The sequence below is a fragment of the Protopterus annectens genome, chromosome 15.part0 (genome assembly GCF_019279795.1).
Source record: "Protopterus annectens isolate FY-2018-M chromosome 15.part0, PAN1.0, whole genome shotgun sequence".
Taxonomy (NCBI): domain Eukaryota; kingdom Metazoa; phylum Chordata; order Ceratodontiformes; family Protopteridae; genus Protopterus; species Protopterus annectens.
In genome coordinates, this window is record NC_056749.1 from 200,478,030 (window position 1) to 200,491,525 (window position 13,496).

Consider the following 13,496-nt stretch of genomic DNA (forward strand, 5'->3'; position numbering starts at 1 on the left):
TTTTTTGTACATAAAGTAAAGTTCTCAAAATATATTCAAGTACAACCTTCTTAGTATTTTAACTGAAAACATAATTCCTGACTAATCTAGCTAATTAAGTTTAAGAGGAGGGAACTGAAAGGTGTTAGTAAAATATTTAGGTAATCAGATTTGTGACGCTGAATGTCTAGCCAGAGGCCATTTACTGTACCTGCAAGTACGTATTTTACTGTATGCATACCAGATTTGGGTCTAGCTGCATTCAAGATTAATAGGGTAAGAGTCTATTTCTGAATTGCTACTAGCTTGCTTGTTATTGTGGGTTCACAATTTTATATCAAAACTATCCCTTTATAGTGAAGTATACCCATTAATTAAGACAAATAGCATCCATCAATGATACAGTTTAAACATTTTTATACAAAATATTTCATGACATTTAGTCAGGGAGTCCTTTCGGGCTTTTAGCTATGACCTTATGTGATTTGCAGCTTAAATCACAAACTAAAGGTAAATGGTATATGTATGCCAAACTTAACAAATCATAAACTGCAATTATATGCTTTGTTATGTTTGGCATTTTTTAAACCTTAAAAGTACTGTTTCAGCCAGATTCTACATTTTAAACCCCAGGGACCATTTTCAGCATACACCACATATCAAAATCTGAACTTTGGTTCCTGATGAAATTGCGAGGACCACACTAATGGTCCTTGGAACAGCACAAGATCAGGTAAGGGGATTTTGTGGCACTCAGAAATATTCCCTTCTCTGTGAGATACAGCAATCTCGGAGTTAGTATGAGCATGTAGCAGGGATGTAGTGGATACAGCCCCCATTTGTGGTATTTGAGGATGGCAAAGCTTCCTACAAAAATGCTTTAATAAGACTACAGTGACTTTCAAAATGAACTGTATTTCCTATCATTTGCACTATACATTTTATAATTAGTTGCTGGAATCATGATTCTGGGCCTTCCAATAACATGCCACTTAAATTAGCTACCTATGGATGAATGAAGGACATTTTTGATTTGCAAGCTACCCTGCTACATCAGTGAGTGAAACAAGCAACTGACAGTCATGAAAAAGCACAGTTTTTAAAGCCCATAAGTGTTTTATGGGCAAAAAGTATTACATTTATTATTAAATATTTCTTTAAAAACATTTGGGTTAAGCCCTCACTTCTACCTCGATTGCTAGTATTACTACAAAAGCCATTTGTTAACCAGTTCAGATGCCACCAAAGTAATCTTGCATATTCAAACTATAATGTGCATAGCAGCAGGCCCTGAAAGTCCTTCAAGAGTTCCTGAAAAGTGTCATTGGATTGCTGCTCTTAAAATTTTAAAAACATTTATTACATGTTGCTATTATTTCTTGTTTAATCAGCAGACATAAATGAATCTTCACGAGAGGCCTCAGCACTAATTGGTGCAGTCACATTATATAATCCTTGATTTATCCCCTTCATATTTTCCTTATATTTTTACAATGTTCATCTATGATAAATGCTTTTTGATATGATTTGGTATACCCAGTGGCATTAGTCATGCTGCCTAGGATACAGTCATGAGTAGCTGCCACATATTAAGGACAATTCAAAACCAGGATTATTAATACAAGTATGGAACATTTTCAAACATTCTGTTTTGCAGATGCAGCAATATTCTAAAAAGAAATATTAAGTCAGAAATGTACATCGACTATAAGCAGGATGTTGGATAAAAGAAGGTCAGCTTACATATTTATTGGGATAGAAAGAAAAAGGTACATCAACTGTAGTAATAAGGGTGCAAGCAATAAGGAAAATTTGAGATAAGAGACTGGACAGTTATATCAGAAATTACAAACCATATTAAACTAGAAGTGATATAACTTAAGCTAGGTGTATGTGATAATTAGCAGTTGTCAAAGAAGGAAAAGTCAAAACAAAGGAGGAGGTGCAGTCACAGTAAAGAAGAAAGAAGAGCAGTGAAGAAGGATTCAAAACATTGAGATTGTATGGTTCTGATTAAAAAAGGAGTAAGATGTTCAGTGTGATAACATAAAACAATTAAGAAACTGAATCTTAAAATCTGTTAGCACAAAAGTTAAAAGGCCAAGTGGTACAGTGGTTAAGGTATATGCCGTTCAACCATAAGGTGCAAGGTTTGATTTGCACCACTTGAAAGAGCTTTACAGATTGAGGGGTGGGAGGTTGGCATAATGGTTAAGGTGTTTACCTTACAAACAAAGTGCAGGGTTTGATTCTCACATGGGGTAATTGGCTAGGCTGAAAATGGCCCAGAAGGGCAGCTAGCCTAATACTAATCTACAAATCTAAGATTAGCAGAGTAGTATTGAAAGGCTTGTGGGAAAATGTAAACAAGATGTATCATTTTCCTGTATTGTAAGTTTGGTTTGGAAAAAAAATAGAACATGAATATATCTTTCAACAACTCATAAGTTTTATTGACACATTAAGTGTTAACATCAAGCTATAAATTTGGTTCAGTTTACCAGGCTGTTGCAGTGGTAGCCTTCAGTCAGGGACAGGCAGTTTTGTAACTAATGGTTAATGGTCCAGTAACATGCTAACACTGATGTCACAGTAACTGGACAAAGATGCAGGGTACTGACTTGTAATACTTTTGCAGTTAAACCATTGGTAATCATTAAATGGAACGACAAAAGGTGCCCACACCACGAAATGTACCACTGGACTCTGAGTAGATTTATTCTCACCAACGTTACAATTATAGCTTTCCCTTATGACATATGTAATATACCAAGACAGCAGTACATTTACAAAACCATAAATGACACTCCTAGATGTTGCAGTGTGGGTCTACTCTTAATACTTACAGTAGCTTGCATCCTAATCTGTTCTGACTCTCTAAGTTGAACATCAGTTATCAATAAACTATGCACATGATATCTGTATTCTTATACGGCATTAGCTTCTGTATTTTTGCATTGGATTATTGTCCTAACAATCAAACTGAGCTCACTGTTACACTGAGTGATGCCCTCAAAAGTATACCTGAAATAACATTTTAAAACCATTGCATTAAAGGATGGCCAATGGCATCTATAACATGCAGGGAAAGTATCACCTTATACAAATTTAACATTTCATTTTTTTCCAATTGCAGTAGAAATATAATGCGATATATTTTAATGGTCAAATGAACAAGTTATAAATACAAAAGTATTATAATGCGTTCAATCTCCTACTTGGGATTTATTTATTTATTTTGGCTGGTTGGTTGTTGCTTGGTTGGTCAGTATTCAAGTAATGTTCCCAGCAATTCCATTTAACTGAGTATTAGAAATTATCTTGAGAGATGCATATGAGGAGAAGGGCAATTTCAGGTCATTTAGTTACGGAGCTACATAGAAATAATTTTTACGTGACTGCTAATGCTACCAAAACACAGATTTTAAATCCTTTAAAGGCATAATCTGGCTCAGCAACTGTCCTGGCATGAAAGCTGCCATTAATTTAACAAAAGGATTACAATAAACCACATATACTTCATCACTGACTGATTTAAAGGCACTTAGTGTTTTATATAAACTATATAAAACGGTTTATGATCACTCCCTTTGCCCCTTTTGTTTTAAAAGTTATGGAAGAATGTTAAGAGTTTGGCTACTTATCTTCTTGTACTCAGAAGTCTGAAGTTTATATAAACTAAATTATGTGCATGCTGTGTTGTAAAGAAATATCCATTACCTTACTAAGTAGCACTTTGGATAACGCTGGTATGTATTATGAAGAGTTACTGAAATCCTTTCTTGGAATCTGCACAACTGTTAAATAAAATTGTATTTCACTTCAGTTTTTTTAAAAGATAATCTGCAGAATATTGATACTTGCACAACTGAAATACTTGTTTTATAGAAAAAGTCAAACTACTGCTATATCTCAGTTAATTTAATGTTTGCTTAGACTGTATTCTTGTGTTTGTGTATGTATGTGTGTGTGCATGTGTGTGCTGTTTGTATTCATAAGCACACACTGGTAAAGGTTAAGTTTGCAACTACTTTACTAAAGGATGCAAAGGAGTGTCTTGTTAGTGGGTCACGCCACATGCTGTAGACATAAAAAGCATATCTATTGCATTTAAGTGTGAATACCTGGTTATTCCACTTCTGCTTTAATTAATTAATCCAGCTCTGTTAACCAAGCTGCAATGCAAGCTTCAAGAATGTAAAAAATGAACATAATGCAACACAATTTTTGTGTGTGTGTGTGTGTGTGTGTGTGTTATATATATATATATATATATATATATATATATATATATATATATATATATATATATATATACACACACACACACACAATATACATATACACACACACAAATGGGTCTACTTTTAAAACCCGAATTGCCATAATACCGACCGTAAAATATCGAGATGGAAATACCGAGCTTTCAAAATCCTGCAAGGCAACAATACCGAATGCTGGAATACTGAAACTTAGAAAGGTAGAGCCGTTTGTTATGTAAGCTAAGGGTATAGTATAATCGTAGTCTTTGTGACAGAATTTGTTGCAGAATGCTGTTAAATATCTATATATACGAAAACTGGTTTGTTGGTGCGGTTTCTGTTAAACGGTGTGCAGTACTTCTGTATTACACTATGGCATGTATTGCTGAAAGACAAATTGTAGGTTATTTTTGGTTTGTAGGTTGAGATATTTTGGGATTCGGTTTTGTTCACTTTCAGAATTTTGTGCTTTTGGTATTTCTGTCTCGATATTTTAAGGTTCGGTTTTATGGCAATTTGGGTTTTAAAATTAGACAAACAGATATACATATTATATATACACATATATATTTGTATATTATATGTATACACACACACACACACACACACTGCAGAATGTTGAACAGTTATCAATGAGTTTGCACTGTTTATTATCGACTGCTTAGTATTCAAAGCATACATATTATTAAATGTTTTAATATCAGAAATGTGTGCATTCAGAATATTATGTAGACAGGTGGTTGCAGGTAGGTTGTTGTCTCTATGGGATATAAATTCCAGTGCCCTGGATCAACTAATCCATAGTCCCACCAGGGGCTCCAATATCCTAGACCTGGTCATTATCAACATGGGAAATCTATGCCCCACACCTATGGTCACACCCTCGTTGGTCAGGTCAGACCATAAGCTAATCACCCTTAACATCCACATCCCACCCCCACCCCCCAGTAAGGAAACCTCCATAAAAAACTTCTCCAAGGCCAACTTCATGCTATTCAAGTCAGAAGTTACAAACTTCATTACACCCATGCAGACGGGAACTGAAAGTTTGACTGCTGAGTCCTACACTAAGGCACTGTACGAGCACATCCTCTCATGCATGAATCGTGCCATCCCAAACAGAACCAAGATGCTCTCCTCCAAAAAAAGGAAGCCAATCTAGTGGTCCCTTGCCACAAACAAACTTTACAACAAAAGGAAAAAACTGTTGCAGAAAAGAGGAAAATCCCAGGATGCAAAAAACTCCCTTACCAGGCTCAGTAAGAAGCTGAGATCCCTCATAAAATCCTCCAAAGCTAGTTACGAAAATAAAATTGCCACAACGATTCCAAAGACAACCACAAGGCATTCTATAACTATGTCAAGAATCTAAATGGCAATGCTCAGATCTACTCTGAGCTACAACAGGATGGCATTAAATATACTGATCCCAAGGCTATTGCCAATATCCTGGCAGATCGATTCAGTGCCAACGTCACCCCTCTCTCACCCCCTAAATGGCCCATCTCAATACTGGAGGATTGCCAAAGTCCGGTAATAACAGCCACACAGGTAAAAATGCACTCTCCAAAGCTAAGAATACAGCATCCATGGGACCAGATGACATCCTGGGCTGTGTACTACATGAACTACAAAATTAACTGGCACCTCACCTAAGTGTCATGTTTAATCATACCCTCACCTCAGGCTTCGTGCCCACTGAGTGGCGCACAGCTACATTTATCCCACTCCACAAGGGGGGATCCACCTTGGATCCCAGGAATTACTGCCCCATCAGTCTGATGAGCCTGATCTGCAAGGCCATGGAACGTATTATCACGGAACTTATAAAGAAAGACATTGGCAACCTTAAAACACTGGACCCCACCCAGTTTGGGTTCGTGAAGGGCCGATCTTGTCTCCTGAACCTTAATGACTTCTTTGAATCAGTCTCCAGAGCAGTGGATGAGAGTAAGGCAGTCCACACAGCCTATCTGGACCTCGCCAAGGCCTTTGACACCATCCCCCACTCTGGAATCATAGATAAACTTCCAAAGCTGGGCATTAATCCTTACATCACTCGATGGGTTGCCAACTGACTTACTGACAGAAGCCACATTGTAAAAGTAGCTGACTCCAAATCCAGCTCCAGACAAGTGGAGTACCTCAGGGTTCAGTCCTGGGACCTCTCGTTCGGCATCTACTTCTCTGAAGTACAGGCCAACACTAAGGGACTCTGGCTAACAAAGTTCGCAGATGACTGCAAACTGGGAGCCATTACTGAATCCCCAAATGATGTGGATATTCTACAAAAGGGCTTTAAAGAAACAGATGCTTGGTGCCAGAGCCATGGGCTCAAGCCCAATGCCAAGAAATGTATAGTTATCCCCTTTAGGAAAAAACATGTACCCATGAATTATCACATAGGTGGCAGTACACTAAACATCAAAAGTGTGATAAGAGACTTGGGGACACAGGTGGACAGTGGTCTCGCCTTCAATAACCACATCGCCACAACAGTCAGGAAATACTTCTATGTGGCACACCTCAACACCAAGGGCTTTTCATCCAGAAAAAAGGAGGTCATTGTCCCACTGTACTCATCCCTCATTAGACCCATTATAGAATACAATGCCCCATTTGGTATGTACCTCTCAAGACATCTGCAGCAACTGGAAAGGCCGCAGAAATACCTCACTAAAAGAATCACAGGCCTAAAGCAGATGCCCTGTGCTGACCGCCTTAAAAAACTCCAGCTATACTCTGTCACATATTGTCTACTCCGAGGCGATCTCTGCTTAACAAACAAGGTCATGTCAAACCCAGAGCTGTTGGACATGCTACACTTAAAGAAATCCCAATCCCTCAGAGCCACACGCTTCAGGGATCTAAATCTTGTCATCACAATAAACAAAACATGCTGGAGGGATAGGTTCCTGACCCAGAGACTCCCCAGACTCTGGAATAGACTGCCCATACATGTCAAGCAGAGCGCCTCTTTGGCCCTCTTCAAAAGGAACCTTGATGATTGGATGGGAGAAAGGAAATTCACCCCGGGGATCACCTCAGTCGCCCTACTAGACAGGGGTCCAGGGAAGTAAACAGTGTGGGAAGAAATAGCCAGGGAATTGTTATGGCTAGGCTTGTATAGGCCCTAAGGCCAAAAACCTAGTACCAACCTATGAACCTATGATGTGGGCAGATTTGATTTGTTAAGGAGATCATTGCTGGGAGCTGTTGTCTAATCCTGGCAGTGATTTGTTTCTGTAGGAACTCTCTCTCTCTCTCTCTCACTGTCTCCCCTCTTGTTCAATTGTTGTGGAATTGGAGTTGGTATTTTTAACTTGGCGTGGTGTGCAGGTGCTTTCCCCTCTAGACAAAACACTTTTTTTTTTTTTTTTTTCGTTTTGAGAGGTCTTTTGTGGTTTCAGATTTTTTTCAGCCAGGAATGTGGGATTTCAAATTAGGACTGTGTAGTTCAATATAGTTTGATGTTTGGTTTTGTTTGATATATATGTATATGGTTCCTTAATGTACGACTGAATGATTGTATGATTGCTTCACTGAACACATTTTGAATGTAAAATGCGCATCTGGTCACACACAAAAGATTATGGAGGCAAGTGTGGGTTTTTACATTTATGGGGTAGGTGTGTGTGTGCCATTATGTATGGGTTAGGGTTAGCATAAAGGTTAGTAAAGGGGCAAATTTATAGGGGCAAAAAATATCTGTATATTCTGCGTTCATTATAAAGATATCCATGCTGCCATTTCAGGCACAGGGACACACATCAAAGCCTATAGACTGCTTCTCTCTCTCTTCACTACATTAAATAGCAACCAGTTTATGCAAATTGTAGTTAAACCACATTTTCTGTTCAAATAAAACAGTGTCTCTAAGAACACAGGGCCAGTATTCACTGAGCAAACTGGAGATGAAGTGGAGTTATTTCATGGCTGCAATATATCTTCATTTATGCAGGATGCAGATCTCTACCTTTACAAAAACATGCTTAGCCATGACAAAGCACCTAGGGATGCATTAGACAACAAACAACCATTGAATGAATTCAAACAGCAAAAGTGATATATTTTTAATGAAAAAGTTGGTTAATATATGCAGGAAGTTTTGACTTTTTGTGCCTTTGTTTTTAGGATTTTCTGCGAAATATACCAGACAGTATTCTTTCTTCACAAATGTATGAACTATGGATGGAAGCCATGGAGACAGAAAATACTGAAGAAAAGCTAGGGACTATAAAAAGGTATGCAAACATTTCCATCTAATGAAATAGCTGAATGTTATTTCTTTACTTAATTAATGTACACAGCAAAATAATGTGTGTGTTGTGATGATGTAATGAGACATTTCAGAAGAATCTTGAGCATATGACAATGTGCAAAGCATATCATTACTTAATTTATTGCCATTTGTATCACAACTCATTGCATAGACTAGTTATTCTCCCACTACTGCTATTTATCCTAAGTGCTTGCAAGCTGAGTACTGTAACACAGTTGTAGATAGATATGCATCATCTGCTACCACCTTTACTTCTGATTTACAGCTTTATAACAACATGTAGGAGAGTCCTGCAAAGATACGGTGGGGGCAATCTGGGTACATTGGGGCACAGCAAGTATAGATTCTTTAAATTCAACTAATATATAGGAGATATATATATATATAGAAATGTATTATATAAATATAGCTATATATATATATATATATATATATATATATATATATATATATATATATATAGAAATGTATTATATAAATATAGCTATAGATATATATATATATATATATATATATATATATATATATATATATATATATATATATACACACACACATACACACACACACACACACACATATATACACACATTTACAGAACCCCTAATTTAGTTGATTGTGCATCAATAGTTAACTTAATAGTCATCCCACAAAAAAATAACACACAACACACTAACTACATATCCTGTCAGATTATATACATACATTTCATCAGTAACAGTCAGAAAAATAATAATTTTGGTTTCTTATTGCAATCAAGTTACAAGGAAAATTCCTTACAAATACACTCTCATACAGAACATCAGTAAACGTACATCAGTTAATGCCGCTGCAAACTAACCAGCTAGTTACCTTACAATACCACAGACATCAAACTAACCAGCTAGTTACCTTACAATACCACAGACATCATTTCTCAAATATGACACCAACATCTGTCATAGAAAATGGTTTACGTTGGTGGTTCTACACCCCCCATATCAAATGGTTTTCACCTGCACATCTTCATCCTTATAAATAATAACCCCACGACCACAACATTGTGACTACAGTAACATTTCCTCTATACCAGCAAAATCAACCATTGTCACAGCTGAATGACTGCGACACCCCAAAAAAACAGATCCAGTTAATGAAGAATTTACTACAAGAGTCAACGTATTCAGCTGCACCAAACGCATAACGAAACTGACACAAAAATACACATACATATCATAATAAAAGAAGATGGATTATCAGCAATTTTAAATATTACAATGTCACTAGCTGCCACTTTATAACTTCATATCATTTATTTAAATCAAAGAAGGTTTCAGCACTCTGTATTAGATGCAAAGGGCAAGCTCAGAAATGGCCTCCACATAACAAGGAACAGTGAAAGAGGTCCATGGAAGCAATGAACTGAGGTAGTCAGGACTGTGATACAAAGAATTACAAAATACCAGTTTTTGCTAGCCATAATAGTAATGCTCACATCAAACCAGTTTCTGAACCTTAGAGTTTTATTGTACTTAATATTCAAAGAAGGGTCACCCTACATGTTGACTGCACGGCCATGACAAACTCTGTACAGCCATCTGTGCATAGCTAAGGGCCATCCAGAAAGTATGGCACACTGGATGCAATTAATCTGCATAAATCAATGCAGGCATGTACTACAGGGCCGCAAAGACAGTTGTCCAATATCACTGAAAAAATATGCACTTCCTAAGTAATCTTTTCAAATGTCAAAAGTGGGACATTCTTTGCATAAATGTGAGATTTTGCAGGACAAATCATACTCCACAGTCATAGCAAAGGAGACAACTCCACGTCTTTGCAAAATAAAAAGGTTATTATTGTAGCACTTGAGTTGTTTATGCTGTTTTCTATAATATTTTGTTGTTTCAGATGCAAAATAATTGTTTTATGCAACTATTAAAGAAAACTTTGGGAATATTTTTGTCCTAAAATCTCAGGACGTTGGCCAGTTTTCAGTTTTTTTGCAGGACACAACAGAGGGACTTGTCCTGCACAAAGGACAGGTTGTAACCTTGTTTGTAAGTGAATCTCTGTCTGACCTCTACGTAGAGAGAGAATAAAATGATTTTGAATGCTGCCTGTAGGATTACTGTCCAGTACTAGTAAAATTAGAGATGATATACTTCAGGACTGTTTTTAGACTACAATCCTCTGCATCCCGGATGTATCCGTAGGAAGATTGTATGCTCATTACCAAGACTGAAAACTAAAATTTAGATTTCACATAAATGGTCATAATTTGCTTGTTTTTCTAACAGCAGCTTATACCTAATTGTATGGCTAAGATTATATTTATTTTTTTGATACCAGAAAACATGCATCCTTAAAGTATGTATGAAAAATATCAGAAAAAGGAGAGAGAGGCAAAAGTATATGATATTCTATCTCTCCCCATCTCTTCTAATGCTAATATAAAATTTATCTGCAAAAATCTCTAGACACAAAGTGAAACATGTCACACAAAGTAATATATTTTCTGCATAAATCCAAAACAGTCGGAGGAATGTGGTAATTATTCCTGATCTGAAATTTAGCTCATTGATCACACATTAAATGAACGTAGTCCTGTCAGCTGATTTATACTGAAAGGACCCCAAAGGAGAAAACTGTGGCTCATACTACCAGGCTGGATTCTTACATGTGAACAGTAGGTAGCAGCTTCTTCTACAAGGAAGATTGCCTGATATCTGGAAAAATAGTATGTCTTACAGACTCCAGGAGGTCCTTTACAGATTATGGTACTCTGGTCTCAGAAAGGCATTACATTTTAGTGGTGGATGGCATACAGTTCAGTAACAAAGGCTCAATCACATGCTTATTCCTGTCTTGCATATTACTCACATCAGTAACTCATTAGTTCTTTTAATCTGCAGAGAATGTCAGCTTTTGCTACATGTTACAATGTAAATGACCTGCACATTCTTTAAGCAAGAATATAAAGGGGTGCACTGCACAGCCAGTATAGTAAAACCACGTTAGCATCAATAGCCATTGCCTGACCATTGTAAAGTACCATTTTACTGACTCGTATCTTAATTCACCTAGGTATTTATAATGTATGTATTTGTATATATACACAGTTCTAAATGCTGGGAAAATTTTTTTGTGCATTAAAAAAAAAAAAAGCATTATGCAGGTGCCTATATGATCATAGGTTCATAGATTCATAGCCAAGTACTAAGCAATCAGTCTGCGGAGCATTACTAGCCTACCTAAAAATCCCCATTCAAAAGATCTTTCCAGCCTCATGGAGGGCAAGACAAAATAGACTAGCAAAAATTTAAGGATGCCCATCCAATTACTTGCTTACTACTCTGTTTGACCAATGCTGGCAGTTTGTTTCAGAGGGAGGAATATGTTGGGATATAAATCTGTCACACCAGTATGTCTTATTTATGTGTTGATGAAGGTTTAATTCATTTAACCAAGTACGTGAGGCATCATTTATTGTGTGAAAGAACAGGAGGTCAGAGAAAGTTGGATCTTTCATGGCTTAAAATGGGTCTCCATGGAGGAATCTATAAGAGACTGAGTAAAGAGAGTGTGTTGTGATTACTAAGACGTTTGATGCCACTGATCCTTTATTTATGAATGTCTGAGATCTTTCAAGCCAAGTAATATGTTTAAATAATTGCATGCCAAATGGTACATTATATTCAACAATGGATCTGATGAGATACGTGTAAAGAGGAATTAAGACTTCTGTAGATCTAGTGGAGATGCCTTTGGAAATGAAACAACTTGCTCCACAGTAATTAAAGGAGTGGCTAGGATTGTGGAATCTGTGGAAAAGATACAACACGACTTCCACGGTGGTGCAGCGGTAGTGTTGTTGCCTCACAGCAAGAGGTTCTCCCGTTCGATTCACGGCTGGAGTGTGGGGAGTGCCTTCTGTGTGGAGTCTGCATGTCCTCCCCACGGTTGGGTGGGCATTCGATAGACATGCGTAAATGGGCATGCCTTCTCTGAAGGTTGAACGTCGAGCTGGCACCTTGGCGTAAGTCAAAATCTACGACCAATCATTAGCAGATTGGAGTTCCGCTGTGACGACCCCTAACCAGGAAAAGCAGAAAGACAACAACAACATTAAATGGAGCAAAATTTGCACTAAATTTGTCAGCTAGAATATTAGCTATTTCCTTTGGTTCAGAGTGTACAAAATTATTGTGGACTAGTTCCAAACATTGTTCGGTATTAGTTCTTAACATCTCGACACAGTTAACTAAGATTTGTAGCTGTTTTTGGCTTCAGTTGCTGTTTTAAGTTCTTACTCAGTTTTGAGCTTTTTAAAAGTTCCATTAAGCCCTGTACTACTTTGCTTAAAGGCATGTATAAGTTAAGTTAAATGAGAGCCATTATAAACATTAAGCAATTTCTTTCTCTTGTTATACAATTTATTTATACAAGTATTCTAAATCTCTCATTATATTTGGTTTAGATACAAACTGCCTAATCAAAAGCTTTATTTTAGTGGGAGTAGAAGTCAGACAGAGACAGGAGCTTCAGCATTAGGATCTATCAGAGGAGGATTACAGTGGAATTTATTTAGTTCATCAAATAAATGAAGATTTGTTTTTAAGAAGTCCTTTAATACAAAGGTATTCACAGGGGAAGTACCACCAGTTTTAAAGGAAACAATCACACATTTATGGTTTGATTTAACAAGAAGAGTGGCCTAATGGTTAAGGTCTTTGCCTTACAAACACAAGGTACAGAGTTTGAGTCTCACAAGGGATAGCTGGCTAGGCTTAAAATGGCTCACAAGGGCAGTTAGTCTAGTACTAATCTATGAACCTATGAACCTATGAACCTATATGGAGATATCCAAGAAAGTATCCATATGTGTGAGAACTAGATCCAGGACATTGGGGTCCCTTGTAGGATGATTAACTATTTGCAAAATAGAGTTAGAATGTGTATTGTCAAGAACATATTTGGCATGCTGACCACTA

At 37.0% G+C, this 13,496-nt stretch overlaps 1 protein-coding gene across 2 annotated transcripts in view; it reads left to right on the forward strand.

Moving 5' to 3' along the window:
• Nucleotides 1–13,496, forward strand: part of LOC122790119 (rho GTPase-activating protein 20-like) — an 872,483-nt gene that overhangs the window by 782,879 nt on the left and 76,108 nt on the right. For both annotated transcript variants that reach the window (XM_044057693.1, XM_044057694.1), the window contains exon 12: nucleotides 8,376–8,485. In XM_044057693.1, coding sequence (XP_043913628.1) covers nucleotides 8,376–8,485 — 110 coding nt within the window. The remainder of the gene's footprint in view (nucleotides 1–8,375; nucleotides 8,486–13,496) is intronic.